A 14,732-nucleotide genomic window follows, 5' to 3' on the forward strand; every position below is an offset into this window, starting at 1 on the left:
GTGATCAATTGAAGTAATAATGTATTGGTTCTCTGCTAGCGATATATACCATTATGGGTCCAGCCACAACCAGCAGCCCTGCTATGAATGTGTCTGGTATGAATGTATGGACAAGGGACAGGTAGGGCTTGCTGCACGAGCAGTATGATTCATTTACAGACGAGCATGGAAGTTCTGATCGCCTCTCCGCATCGATCGGGCCAGGTTACGACTAGCCCGGTCGGCAATGGCCATGTTGGTGAGCATAGGGTTGACGCCACTGGCGCTGGGGAAGACGGACGCATCCACCACATACAGACCCCGGGTGCCCCAGACTTGACAGTCCGAGTCCACCACACTGGTCCTTGGTGATTTGCCCATTCGACACGTCCCCATCTGATGCGCACTGGCAAACATGGTCCGCTCCGGATCAAGGGGTTTCTTGCGACGCACTTCCGCGATCCAAGCTTGAAGTGCTGCATTATTGGCACCTTCTGCATCCTCGGCATCGGATTCCACCGGGCGGATGAACGGGGGCACTTCACGCCATGAAGTGTGGAATTCCTTTGCGCCCGAAACATATGCCATCTTTGCACTGGCGATTATACCTTCGACAATGTGCTTACGATCCGTGGGTGAAACAGCATAGTCAATGCGAATTCGTCCATCACCCGGGTCGGGATAAACCCGCCCAGTGCCTCGATCGCGCGCAAGCATGATCAGACCGGCCATGCGAGGCAACTTCTGCACCCAGAGCTTATAGTCGAGACCATTGCGCCAGGGGAATAGAGGGAGAAAAGCCGCGGGCACCATTGACAAGGCCTCGATCTTAACTCCATGACCTTGGTTATCTAGGTTCTCGAGCTCATTGACGACGGTGGTCAGCGCAGCGCCTTCCCAAGGGCGGAACTCCTCATCTAGCACTGCACCCGCGATGGCAACTGTGGATAACGTTAGCAATGGCATTCCCTTCCCGCGGGGAGCATCTTACCAGGATGGAGGTGGAGATTCCGGCCAATCTGGGGATTCTTCAGTCCACTGCGTAGAAGCAGCAATGGGCTTTGCAGAGTGCCGCAAGAGACGACAACCCGTTTCGCCTTAATGATGACATTTCGCGTAACTGCAGTTGCACCTGAACGACCTAGGTATGCATCCCTAGATGTCCACACTCCCTCAACCCCCGACGCTACCTGGCCATCTTTAGTGTCAGTGAACAGGATTTTGTTTGCACGGAAGCCTTCAATGAAGGTTGCGCCAGCTGTCGCGGCATCTGCCAGGAAAGTTTCCGTGGGGCCCTTCTTCCCCGTGGAATGGCAGCCGAGCGTACAGTAGCCACAATAATGCTCAGTGTGGCCCGTATTCTGTGGCACGGTCTTCGCAGCGTAGCCCAATCTTCGAGCTCCTTCGAGGATAAAGCGGTTTGTCTTGTTGTGCTTTATATGCTCAACGTCGACCCCCATCCGTTCCGAAACACGGTCCAGACAGTTCTGAAACTCCATCGAGGTAAAGAAAGGCAGGCCGTTCTTCGCCCATTCCTCGCGTACGAATCCCTGGGTCTGCAGGGCAGCGGACCAGTTGACCGTGCCACCCCCACCCCAGGTTGAACCGGCCAGAACAGCCATCGAGCCATCATCGGTCACGACGGCACCCCCTGATTCGAACATGCTATTGAAGGCCTCGTTGAAGTTCATGGGAAAGTGGTTGGACGTGTAGTGATAGGATTTGTCCAACACTAGTACTTTGTGGCCTGCCTCGGCCAGGTTCTTTGCAGCCACGCTACCACCACAACCACTACCAACGATGACGACGTCAGTCTCAATGGTCTCCGGCTCATCTGCGGCGGGAAATTGGAGGAAGGTGTGCTTGAAACCATCGGCAGGCTTGCCGTGCACTGGCACTCTGGGGAAGCCAAGTACAGGAGCAAGAGTGGGGCTGAACTTGACCCAAGTTTGCTTGAACATGCCCGTGCAAGCCCTGTAGACACCGCGCAGCGGACTCAGCCGAGAAGTCTCCCATCCGCGGAAGATCTCTTCCCGAACGTGTAACGGTTGTTCGTGGATCGGAGTTACAGATCCTGTCAGGAGAAGCGATCCCGCCCGGGTACTATTCTCATGTCAGCTTTGACTGGTACGGCCACGTCTGAGAATTGATACGCACTTGAGAGCATTGAGGATAAACCCTAGGCCATTTCTCCCTTCGTCGTGCACATACTGCGCGAATAGGCGCTGCAAGCCTTCTCGAAACAGAGGGTTTGACGACGCGTCTTCCTCTAGGTACTGTGCTGCAATGGTGCCAGCGTCCGGAGAGTGAATTGATTTAGTCAATGTCGCCAGAGACTTGTTCAGCTCGGAGTGCGGGATGACCTTGGTCGAGGCTGATTTATATGCAGTCGGACTCCGGATCGAAGGAATGACCGTGTCAGCCAACGATAGAAGAGTGGTCCATTGTTCCTCTGTGAAGATCTTAGTGGTTGGGACTGGAGGCAGAGGTACGTCCAGAGGAACATAGTGAGAGGCTGGTTCCGCCATGGTGTGCGTGTCCACCTGCTAGGATAGCAATATATGTATAGAAAGTACTCGGTAGTATCGAAAAGATGAATGGATGAATTAAGAATGACCAGAAACCATGTTCAGAGGAACCGGAGTGGAGCAGAGATGATGGTCCACGGCGGCTGCTAATGAATTCGGCGCCTTCAAATAGCGGAGGAAGACGAGGCGTGTGAGCTGAGCAGCCAACCACCCAAGCGTCGATTACAATCCCAGAGAAGTAATGCTTGCGAGAGTGAGGGGAGGCCAAGTGACTAAAATCTAGTGGTGCTGCCACTCGGGAAAGGGCGATCGATGAGAGCTAAATGCTAAATGCGCCAGGCACGCCAGAAGCGTTCTCCCAACTCGGTGAGAACACGGGGTGGTTCCCCATATTTTTGGCGATATTTGGCGATGTGACGATCAGCGCACGGCACCCGAGGCACATCAAAAAAAAAGGGAGACCTGAACTGGAGAGCAGTGGGGCCATCCGAAAGTCTATATGAGTAGAATACTAGAATCAGGAGCCATCAGAAGAATGTTGAAGCTGCTAAGTCCTTGCTGGTTGGTTGGTTGTTCGGGGTTGGCTAATGGGGATGTTGCGGATCCGCCGAGGGAAAAAGAAAAGCCCTTCTTTGGGTGCGGGGAATGTACTTTAGACACTTACACCCATTTGCCATGTGAATCTTGCATGCCAATGTCAAGCTTGATTGTCCTTAATACTTTGTACCCTCGACTCACTCAACTAACAGTACCCCTTTCACTCTACTGCAATTGCAATTGAAGCGTCACCATGTCGTGAGGGGAGTAAGTTCAATCATACAATCGATACGGTTCCGATGGCATATGTCCCGCCGGTACATCCAACGGGTGGCTTGCGAGGACAAGGCGCTGCACTTCAATCATGATTGATCCAGTCTTCCTGCTGCTCTGATATCCGCTGAATCAAACTCCAATATAACCCTGGTCCAACAAACCTGACCTCACGGCGAGGAGAACAGAAGCCAAAGTTAACCGCTGTGCGTGACAATCCCATCCCCCGGAATGCGCGCGCCGAACCTCCGAGCGCGTAACTCTGGCTGATTCCGCTGCCAGACATCCCAGGGCTGTTGTTGGTTCACGATGTGATTCAACTGGTCTTCTCGCCAGCTCACGGTTGAGATTTTTTGCATATAACTGTCGTCTTTCTCCTCTTGAGCTGGACTGAACTCATCGACTTCTCTTGTCCAGAGCTGATCCGAAAGGGAGCAGTCGACTGTGTGGACAACGTCCTCAAATTGTGACTTCGTGGTTCTATTTTCTTATATTTTTACTATACTTCTTTGGAGAGGCCAGACTATTGTCCCGCACACGTCCCGGGGAAGCTACTTTCATTTCCGACCGTGCATTGTGGAGTGAGGGACCCTTGCAGGCCCAGTCATACCGCAGTACGTGCCGTGCATTCCATCTTGAGCATCACCACATGCGTGGGCTTGAACACGTCTGATTCAATCCAACAAGGCCTTCCACTGCGGAACATCATTACACAATCCACAATGTCGAGTGAAGTTGGCCGACCGACACTAAGCCAATCTCCCAGTAATGGGGAGCCCAAATGCACCCTTCCTTTGGAGAAGGTGTTCTCCATTCAGATAGGAACTGAGCTCTTCCGCCTCTCGGGAGCTTCAATTGCTTCCGATGGTCAGTCGACCCGAACCAGTCGCCCTCATGCTGTTCCTTGCTAAACTTGTGAAGCCCCGTCATACTTTTCCCGCTTCTTCGAGGAGCAGCTTCGCCTGAATGGAGATATCTCCAACGTCAGGACCCTGTATATCGACCGGGATCCCACCACATTCAAGGAAATAGCCAGGCATCTGCAAGGTAAATAGCGCGTATCGCAGAAAGCAGCATCTCAACTAACTGTCGGCGACCAGGCTACCATATACAGCCCAAAGATGGGCCGCAGTTCGTCAAGTTCTTCGCGGATGCCCAATTCTATAGCCGTAGGAGACCCGTCCCCAACATCATTGAGAAAGCAAGTACTGACACCACCAGTTCCTCGATTGATCTCCCAACTATTCGAGTCGGAGATCTTCGTCAGAATTGGCGGCCACAACTTCCAGATTCCTCGCGATATCTTCTCTAGCCCAGGAGATTCGCCAAATTTCTTTACGTTGGGATTTGCCGCCTTCTTCGCCTCGCCACTGGAAGTATTTCCCGGGCTGGACCGTCACGGTCTCCTGCGACCTCCAGCAATCACCCCACCCAGCGTCCCCAGCCGCTCGGGCGAGGTCTTTGCGCAGCTCCTCCATCTCCTTCGCGGATATCCTCTGGATATTCGAAACGAAGCACATCGTGCAGAGCTCCTGCGGGATTGCCGCTACTTCCATCTGCGCGGTCTAGAGCAGCAGCTCATCCCGCACCATATCAGCTTCAACCCCATCCGCAAGCGGGATGAGATTGTCATTCGACTCGAGGACGTCCGTCGGTCGGGCATCGACGTAGAAGACATCGCTCTTCCTCCCGGCCACACTCAGGCCGACACCATGTCGGCAGCCCTGGTTACTTACTCTCGCCCGTTTGTCGATGATAAGAAGTACGATCTGATCCTCGAGATAGGAGACGATAGCACCATCCTCGACATCACCAGCAGACGTCCCACCTTTCTGGGCACCACGAAAGCCCGCGTGAGCAGCCTTCTGCAGGTGATAGCGGGGAAGAAAGGCGACCAGAACCGCCCAGCGGGCCAAAAAGAGAGTGCACCGGAAGACCGTCTGTGGGCCTCTCTCTCAATGGATACCGACATGACCGTCGACGGGGAAAAGGAGTACTTCCCCGACATTCTCCGGGACAGCATGTCCGGCTCGGAGAGTCTGTCAGAGGAGCCGTCGAGGAAGCGCAAGCGCGTTGAAGAGGCGTCCATTAATCGTCCGTGGATTGTCCGCAACGGACAGTGGCGGCTGTGCATGCAACCGAGGGCCAAGGGAGATGGCATGGATATCGTCATGATTGCGGTGAAGTTGGAGGTGTATACGTTGCAGCGGACGCGGAATAAGCAGAGGAAGTTCCTCTCCTCTTGATCGTTCTATACCTATACATGACTTGCTCTTATACTGTACATGTCCCGTTTTACTTTTACTTTATGATAGACCCATGAACTCAATCCGAGAATCCCTCCCACTCGTCTTCCCCTTCTTCATCCTCTTCCACCTTCTCGTCCACCTTATTCTGACCCTCCTTACTCTCCCCGTCTACATCACCATCCCTCACAAACCCAGCAACAAAGAACCCCCCAGTCCCCTCTTCATCCCCAGGCCAACACCGCAAACACCCCTCCAACTCCTCATCCGACAGTGTCACCTCAACCCCTTCACCACCAGTAGCAGCACCGCCCTCAACCACCCTCTCCTCCCTAACCCCCCTATGCACCCACTTCTTCATCCCGACAGGCTGCTCATCCCTCCTAAGAACCCTCCATCCACGCGTCTTCGCCACCTCCGAGGCCAAAATTCTCGAAACCACCGCCTCATTCTCCAACAAATGGATCGAGCACGTACTATACGTCACCCTCGTCGCGGCAGGGAAACTCAGCGCGTGCTCTACAATCCGCGTCTGCAGATTCGATAGCTTGATGAGGCGCTCCTCCGTCATTCCGGTTACTGGGACGTCGTTTTCGTCTGTTGCCGAGGGGGATTCTGTCGTCGTGGTGGTGGGGGGTTTCTTTCCTTCGCGGCTGTCGTCCTCGTCGTTGGCGCGACGCTTGCGCTTTTTTCCTGTTGAAGAAGAGGTAGTGGTAGACTCAGGGAGTGTAAGCTTAGGCACGTCGTCGCGACCGATGATCCCACTTCCGGAGCAGCTCGGGTCGAGGAGCAGGCCCGAGACGTTCTCGAAGCGGGGATCAGTTGGATCCAGGGCGAGGAAATCCTGTCCTGGGAGGACGGTCACCATGGTGTCTGCGCCGGCGGTGGAGACCATCTTCTGGAGAGTCTTTGCTCGGATGGGCGATTGATCCATGGAGAAGATGTGGTAGGTCCCAGTCCCCTTTTTATGTTTGTGTTGCTGCTTCGCCAACAACGAGGCCATATGCGTCGTCTTATTCCCCGGCGCGGCACACCCATCCAACAATCCACCACCATCATCCCACCCCTCATCCTCATCCCCAACAAGCAAATACGCAGGAAAGCAACTCGCCTTATCCTGCAGGATAATCTCCCCGTTCTTGTACGCCGGCGACGACGTAAACTCCGCTCCTGGCGCAACGGCAATAAGATCCGGGACATGAGGATCGAGAACCATTCTCTTAGGGAGGGTAAGCTCCGCTAGTGAGGAGACCTGTTCGTAGCCTGCGAACGTGGTGGAGAGCTGTTTCTCCAGCGTCGTGCGGATGTTGTTTACTCGTACCCAGCGCGGGTAGATTGCCGTGGATATGCCTGCTGCGCCCTGCAGAGCGAGCTTCTCCCTCGCGATGGCATCTTTCAACGCCGGGATCGTGGCGCATCCGCGTCGCACTCGCGCTTTGGTGAATTCGCCGCGGAGACGGGTCTTGTGTCGCTCGATGATTTGGCGCAGGGGGTGGGTGGATTTGGCGGCCAGGCCGGATTTGGCTAGGAGGAGGTCGTGGACGAGGAGGAGGGAGAGGAGGGGAGTTAACTGTGTTCAATTGGGCTTGGTTAGTTAGTATTCTCTGGATTGGATTGCTTCGTGGGTGTGTTGAGCAGGCAGGCAGGCAGGCAGGCATGGCTGGTATGTGTGTATGTGTGGAGGTGTGTGTATGTACCTTCGGTTCAAGCTTGAGTATCCCCGCTGCTTCTATTACTTCCTTGAGGAGAATATCCCATTTCGAGGCTTCAATGATGAGGGCGTAGATTTGCGCCGGAGCGGATTTGATGTTGCGGGCGTTGTAGATGCGGGATTTGAAGGAGCCACCGGTGGTGGAGGGGGCCGTGAGGATCGATACGGCGTCGTAGTAGAGGGACATGATGGGAGAGAAGTGGTGGTTATTGCATGGTAGAGTTGTGGAGATTGTGAGTTGCGATAATTGCGATGCGATGGAAAAGGAAAACTTGATGTTTGCATTGTTTGGTTGGGTTATCGGAGGAGATAAAAACTAAGTATACATTCAGATCAAGTAACCAAATACCAAACAAATGACCTTTATAAAAAATATTTAACCTATCTCATCGCTAAGACTAGATAGATGGGACAGGAAGTAAGTAATCTGGCAAACATACCCAACCCTATCACATCCGACCTAATGACTCACCCACCACCAAACACGAGGCACATAAATAGTTGGAATAGGCCTTATCTCCGCATCTCCGTCCGATCTATACTTAAACCCGCATATCCCCCATCCCACACAATTCCCTCCACCTAGGCACCTACAATCTCACCGACTCCCTCCACACCTCCCTAAAACACCACCTCTACATCCTGAAACACAATGTCTACAACCAGCAAACAACCAACATTCACAACAACCCTCATCCCACCCCCGGGTCCCTCCTCAAACCCACCACTCACCGTCCACCCACCAACAACCACCCTCGCAACCCCCACGGACCCCCTAACCACGGCCCTCCTGATCCGCCGGGACGTCTTCGTCCATGAACAGAACTGCACGCCGGACGGTGAAATCGACTCGGACGATCCGCGCAGCTGGCAATGGGTAGTCTACGCACAGCACCAAGACACTGAAACCACCACCCCCACGCCCGTGGCCGTTATCCGTCTTGTCCCACCACCCCACGCACCGCACGAGATCCTCACGCACCCTGAAACAGCGTCAAGTCTCCCTAAATGGGATCTGAGAAGCGAGCCGTATGTGAAACTGACTAGGGTGGCGGTGGTTAAGGAGTGGAGGGGGTACGGACTGGGACGGGTGCTGGTGGATGAGGCGCTGAAGTGGGCGGCGCAGAACCCCGGGGAGATTCAACGGGCGTTTAGGGATGTTGCTGGGGTCGAGGGGGAGTGGAAGGGGTTGGTGTTGGTGCATGCGCAGGTGCAGGTGGAGGGGATGTATAAGAGGTTGGGGTTTGAGACGGATGAGGCGTTGGGGAGGTGGGATGAGGAGGGGATTGAGCATGTGGGGATGTGGAGGAGAGTGTCTGTTGGGTCTTCTTAGATTTGGGGAGTCGTGTGTATATAGTGTATGTATTGAAGGGATGTTAAGAGGTTAGATCTACATGTGGGTATACAGCTACGTGGATAGAGGGTTGGTTGGTTGGTTGGTTGTTGAATAAGTCTATTGCATATCATGATGATGTCAAACTCCACAGCTCATAAAGTAAACTTCACACCGAAGCGAAAAACAAGGAACCAACAAAGAGATCGCCGCGCATAAGCAACCATGACGGGGTATCCTGAGTAGTAAAAGGAGAACAAGATTAAGAAAAGAAGCCCCCCGCATCTCTGTCGACGATCTGTCGCAGCTCACAAATAAAGAAAAAATCAAACGCCCGTAAAGCCCATTAGCCATTAATCCGCAATTCATCCGAGCAAACTCCAAGCAATGACCGAAACCGTTGAAAGCAAACCCACACGGTGTAAAACAGAAGCGAAAAGCGACAAAAAGTATGTTCTAAAACAGGTATGTATGAAGTGAAGTTGCTTCCCAATGTCGTAGTGTCAATGGACATGGGTGGTATGGACATGTTGTTCATCAGCCGTAGTTGTCGTAATAGTTTAGAAAGTGCTCCAGTTCCAGCCACGAGGGACGCTGGCGGCGATCTCGGTGCTCTGGGCCAACACTCCGGTCAGGGCAGGCTTCGCATTCTCGTCCGGCGAGATATCCGAGCGGTCGGAGGCGGTATTGTATTCTTCATTGTCACTGTCGGAGGCTCTGCTTTGAGCATCGAGCAGGCTCTGGATCTTGCTCAGGCGCTCGGTACGAGACTCCTCCCAGCGCTGGTAGGCGCTCCAGCAGAGGTCGCATGCGCGGGAGGGTACTCCATCGGGGTGGAAGCGAGCATTCTGATCAAGCGGGACGACATGAGGAGTGTGGGAGGAGCAGAAGACATGGCCGCAATGGCGACAGTGGTGGCGACGAAGAAAGAGACCGAAAGAGGAGCGGCAGGTAGGAGAGTCGCAGTTGGGGGAAGCAGAGTCCGCCTGTTGGGAGGTTTTGTTAGCACAAGGTCATTTTTGCTTATTTGCAAGGGGGTTTGTTGCAAGGCTGCCTGGATGTCGTCATGGCGATCACGCGATATCGCGCAACGCAATTATGGCGCGACCCGGAGCTCGGCTTGCGCCATGACAACACTATATAGTAGACGCGTCCACCCAGGGGCAAAGGGACTGAAGAAGTTGGTTTCACTTACTTTCCAGTGATCACGAGTGGGAAGACCAGTGACCTCACCCAGGTGCTCATTCTTCATCCATTCATCCTCTGCCAGCTTGCTGACAGCAGGACCGCTATTGTAGCTCTCCATGGTCGAACGACGAGTAACAGGTGCACCAACTTCGCCCTCGTTCAGGCTGTCGAGAGAACCGTGAGAACCGTGAACGCTGCGGGGAGGAGTCGGGGGAGAAGAGGCCTTCTGGGGACGCTCAGTCGGGCGCAGGGCAGCAGGAACGTAGAGAGGGCCCTTGAGAGGACGAAGTTGCTTCGACTGAAGCGGCAAGTGCTGATAGCGAGGAGAGGTAGGAGAGTTATTTGCGGGAGAGGTCTCGGCCGAGTTGACAGGAGAGGGATGGCCGTAGACGGAGATTTGCTTGCCAGTGAAAGCAGGGGCAGTAGTAGTCGCAGTCACAACGTGGGTAGCCATTTGAGATGATATCAGGTGTTGAAATATTGAGAAAGAATTTGGGTAGAAGGTGGAGGAGATGGTTATCAAGTGTTGGTAGAGTGGAGAGTAGTTGAGAGGATGGAAGTCAAAAGTGGAAGATAAGGTGACAGTAGACCAAGTACTAATAGCAGCGGATGTTGAGGGAATTATGAATTATCGCTTTCAGTAAGGTGTCGAGTGAATCGATGGGTTATGATGCCAACAGTAACCAGAGAGGATTAGATCAGTTAATGGCCATTGACAGAGTAGCTGGACGGAACCAGAAGCGCATCGCAGTGGCAAGCGGGAGAGTGGTGGGATAAAGTTCGCGATGACGCTGGGATCTGGAGATAGGCGATATAGAGAGGATCGATCCAGGGAATCGGGTTGCAGCACAAGCAAACCGCGTGGGGGGTGGAGTTGAAGTAAGTGAGTTAATAGTGAGATGATAAAATAGTTAAGTAGTGGGTGGGTGGTACTCGAAACGAATCGGGACGAGTGAAGGGGAAGGGGGAGAAGCAGGTGATAATGGTGGGCGATGAAGGGCTACTAATAAGAGAGCGAGACTCTACTCCTACAGGACACTCCCAGCAGGAATGAATGAATTATTAAGTGGCATCCGCCGGACGGGGATGGGGGGGTGGGTGGAAAATGGGAAATGGGCAATAGGGAATGGGCGATTTTTTGCCATGCATTGTGGAGATGCGCTAGTGGATGGAGACCCCGATGATAATAATAATTATCATCATCCTTGAACACGCTAAATTAACCCGACGAGCAGCGCAGTCTCGTCTGCTTGGACTCGATAGGTAGTTCCGACGGCGGCTTAGGTTGAGGCTAGAAAGTCCCGAAGAAAGGCAGGGAGTGGAGCCGTTGGAGGATCGGAGGCGACCTTACACTCCCAGAAAGTTACGCTTGATCGTGACGATAACTGACTGAAGTTACTTTCCCTACCCTACACTGTAAGTAACAAAGGGGGAATATTATTACTCGACTTTTACTGGATGTATCTACGACGACTTGAATGTTACTTTACTTTTTGGGATCTTATTTGCTTCTTCGGATAATATTCTCCTCTCTTTCTCACCCCTTTCGCCCTGCAAGATGTCATAAGAATGTGATCGTGACCTACTGATAGTTCATCTTAATTCATGTTTCTTTTCCTTTCCCATACTCATTTCTTACTCGACTAACCATTGTTTTTCCCCTGACGAATCCGTTGCCGAGGACTGGAGGGAAAAATCCAGGAGATTTGTTTGGAACTGGACGGACTCCCCGATCGTCCGGCGTTACCAATCCGTAACAGCAGATCGGACGGATTCAGGTTAGACTAACCCCAAACCAGCACGGCATTTTACCGAGGCCGCCCTGAGAAAGAGAAGATAATCTCCAAAGCCGGGATTTAGACGAATATCGGATACTACGCCGGAGTGTTACTCTGCTGGGTGTTTCCGATTGTCTTAATAGTTGGTATTATTATGATGGGGGATAATGATGACGAGAGATGCAATATACTCGCTACTCTGTATGCCCGGCAATTCCTCCGTGATAGTCATATGAAAATGAAAATAAAGGTAATACATCCAATCTATCTACTTCTGCCCGGTTCTTGGCAGATTCATGACATTTGTACCGGGTGGGTGGGATGGACAAATGCGGTGTTACTACCTGCTGCCCGTCCACGGTAATATCCAGACTGGAGGATGGCTGCATCGCCAACCAGTCACTACCACTCGATATCCATTCATTCCTTCCCCCCTTCCGCCGAAAGTCATGATGACAACAACCATGGACACTTCCCCCCTGCTCTCTCTTGACCGCCTCTTGCTTCCCACCCGCACCGGGCATTCCTTCGATCGAGGATCTTCCGTATCTTTTCCCCTCCATACCGCCCATCGATGATTCATTCATCCCCGCGGCATGCACAGGGCGGCCCAGAGTCAACCTTGTATCATCCTTTTCCAACTCTCAACCCTGAGGCAAACAAGTATGCATCCCGGTCTAGTGGCAATAAGACTTGGAACACGGTATCATCATCGAAAATGGATTAATGCCCGCATCTGATAACTTTCCCTTTTGAGCCATCTCCATTGTTCTTCCCCCCCACTACTCCTCACGATGTACACAGCTGTCCCCATTATTCTCCCCTTCTCCAAACCCACCAACTGCCAATATCACTCACTCTGCTGTAAGCACGGGAGTCTACCGTGCAAGGTACCACAATTAATCATGAATGAGGGTCCGCTTCTCCATTACAAAAAGCGGACACCTAACGCGGACTCCAACCGCCATCGGATAGACTACTTTGTAATAGTGGCAGCTGAAAGAGAGACAGACACAGACAGAGAGAGACACGCCTCTGAGCGACGGCTACAGACCACGGAACGCTCGACCGGTGAATCTCCCATCAAATCAAAATAGGGTGGCTTCTCATTGGCAAGCGGACTCCACCCGAGGTAAAGACCCACTGGCCGCCTTGACCGCGATGACTTGCTCTCTTAGGAAGAGTTCACGAGACCAACTGCTAGTACTACTGTGTACATGGGTGTTCCCTTCCCAAAGCCTCGGAAGTAGTAATGGTCTATCTGATTTCCCATGATCACGGGAAGGGGAGTCAGTGTGCAGTTACTACTTACTACACTACTACTATTTACATATCCACACGTGCATCCACTGCTATCCCCATCCCCTTGCAAGCAAGACTCCATCAAGTCCAACGTCTTTCTGGCGGTGACAGACCGACCGTTGTGTCCGACTGCTCTCCCGTGCCAATCAATCCGATCGGATAAGAAACAGGGTGGTGAAGGGGAGATGAGATGGAACGGAAAGCATGGACTGGGTTTGGGTTGGATTGGATGGATGGCTGCTCAGAATGGGGCCTTTGCACCGGTGGGAGTGGGAACCAATTAGCTGGAGAACCGCTTTTCCCAAAGTCGGTGGATCCCTTGAACCTCGCCTCCGGATTGGAGTCCTCCTGCAGCTCGTTATCGCTGTACTATGATTGGCTAAAATGGTCTTGCCACGTTGCCATTGGTCAGTGCCCCTCCAGGCCAGCACGGACAGTCCCCGAACCAGTCGCCTCTCCAGGGCGTCTCTCCTACTGTGCACTATAACTTTCATGACTTGGTGTCTTTGTCGGGCAAACTGCCTCGAGCAGATTATGTAACAGATACAACAAACCGCGTCGCGTGTAGACACCTTCGGTACCGCTTCGGGTTAGCGCTTCCGGTGCACCTCGGCCGTTGAGCCTTTGACTTGCCGCTGTCGACTTTCTTTCGGCTTCCCCTGCGCCCGTGGTGGATGCGCCTGACTATTGAAACCGTGATGATTGGACTGGCCTCGTGGATTTGGGCCTGTCAAATTATTCACGGCGGCACACGACCGAGGCAAGTCAGTATTTTGATTGCCTGCCCCGGTGTGCAACTTGGTGCTATACCCAGCTGAAACCCGCCTCGAATATTCTAGTCGGCCTTAGTCTAGCAGCCGCTACGGTGAGTCTAAATCGGCAGAGGATCCCACTCCTGACAGGCCGCCTGCTGGTTGGTGCAGACGTGCAGCTCAGGATGTAAGACATCCGCGGACTTACATGCACCGTACAGCCTGGCCGTGAACTATCCTCAAGGCACATCCCTGCCGCTGCAGCTCTAGACCGGGTGCGAGGCGGTGGCAGGATGTACCTAGTACCTGACTACTCAGGATCCCTCCCTGGCACCAGAGAGGCACCCAGGAATACTAGCTGCTTCATTTGTCCAGCTTAGGAAATGACGACGATGGCTTTGTTTTCGAGCAGGGATTCAAGCAAGTTAGGAACTATAACTGCTGCTCGTTATATGGAAGCGCCTGGAAAATGCGCTTGCGTCTCAATTTCGAGGCGATTCGATACGATTGTGAAGCAGGCCGCTTAAGCGCTTCGCCGGATCGACCGCTAAGTAGACATCAAACACGGATGTAACCCAGAGCAGGCTCCTGCGTTAGGAACTGATAACTGAGGCGACTCCGTGTTTAAGCGCCAAGCTAAGCATCAAGAACAGTCGATCCATCAGATTAGGAGTCCGACGGGTTTGATCACCCTTTCCCAGCAACCAGGTACACCCCTCCCTCTTGAGATGAACCCATGCTACTACGTACTCTGTATCGAGCTTCCATACGAACAGAGCAAAACAAAAACAACGCTCTTCAGACGGTTGGGAACTGCCAACCAATCATATCCACCCTATCAATAATAACGCGGGAACCATACTGTATACGAGTCCCTTCCCCCCATCCTCAACCACACGAGGAGGAGACGTGGTTAATTCTCGGCATCTCCAAACCCTACCATATCCGCGTAGCCCGACACCATCCCCAACCCCGAACCACGGTTCAACGCAGAGCCGGACAGACAGCTCAACGTCGATCCCACCCGAACAGGCAATCTCATCGAACACTCGTCGAAGCCTCCGTGCCCGAGAATTGCCCCTCACCGAGGAATCGCCTGCCCGGC

General features: G+C 53.1%; 5 protein-coding genes across 5 annotated transcripts; 2 read left to right on the top strand and 3 right to left on the bottom strand.

Annotated features, from left to right (window-relative positions):
- Positions 1-153: 153 nt before the first annotated feature.
- AtWU_05757 (long chain fatty alcohol oxidase) lies at positions 154-2,507 on the bottom strand (the record flags this gene model as incomplete). Its single annotated transcript, XM_035500867.1, has 3 exons — positions 154-920; positions 971-2,082; positions 2,137-2,507. 3 exons carry the CDS (start codon positions 2,505-2,507, stop codon positions 154-156), a joined length of 2,250 nt encoding a protein of 749 aa, XP_035356760.1.
- Positions 2,508-4,039: 1,532 nt separating this feature from the next.
- AtWU_05758 (uncharacterized protein) lies at positions 4,040-5,563 on the top strand (the record flags this gene model as incomplete). The annotated part of the gene is made up of 4 exons (XM_035500868.1): positions 4,040-4,184; positions 4,239-4,364; positions 4,418-4,486; positions 4,539-5,563. The coding sequence occupies 4 exons, from the start codon at positions 4,040-4,042 to the stop codon at positions 5,561-5,563; spliced, it is 1,365 nt and encodes a 454-aa protein (XP_035356761.1).
- A 79-nt stretch (positions 5,564-5,642) lies between these two features.
- On the bottom strand, positions 5,643-7,461 carry AtWU_05759 (rRNA (cytosine-C5-)-methyltransferase RCM1; the record flags this gene model as incomplete). The annotated part of the gene is made up of 2 exons (XM_035500869.1): positions 5,643-7,133; positions 7,261-7,461. The coding sequence occupies 2 exons, from the start codon at positions 7,459-7,461 to the stop codon at positions 5,643-5,645; spliced, it is 1,692 nt and encodes a 563-aa protein (XP_035356762.1).
- A 465-nt stretch (positions 7,462-7,926) lies between these two features.
- Positions 7,927-8,607, top strand: AtWU_05760 (GNAT family N-acetyltransferase; the record flags this gene model as incomplete). Its single annotated transcript, XM_035500870.1, has 1 exon — positions 7,927-8,607. One exon carries the CDS (start codon positions 7,927-7,929, stop codon positions 8,605-8,607), a length of 681 nt encoding a protein of 226 aa, XP_035356763.1.
- Positions 8,608-9,167: 560 nt separating this feature from the next.
- On the bottom strand, positions 9,168-10,249 carry AtWU_05761 (FYVE zinc finger domain-containing protein; the record flags this gene model as incomplete). Its single annotated transcript, XM_035500871.1, has 2 exons — positions 9,168-9,593; positions 9,803-10,249. The coding sequence occupies 2 exons, from the start codon at positions 10,247-10,249 to the stop codon at positions 9,168-9,170; spliced, it is 873 nt and encodes a 290-aa protein (XP_035356764.1).
- Between the last annotated feature and the right edge of the window lie 4,483 nt (positions 10,250-14,732).

Source organism: Aspergillus tubingensis (genome assembly GCF_013340325.1).
Source record: "Aspergillus tubingensis WU-2223L DNA, scaffold_7, whole genome shotgun sequence".
NCBI lineage: Eukaryota > Fungi > Ascomycota > Eurotiomycetes > Eurotiales > Aspergillaceae > Aspergillus > Aspergillus tubingensis.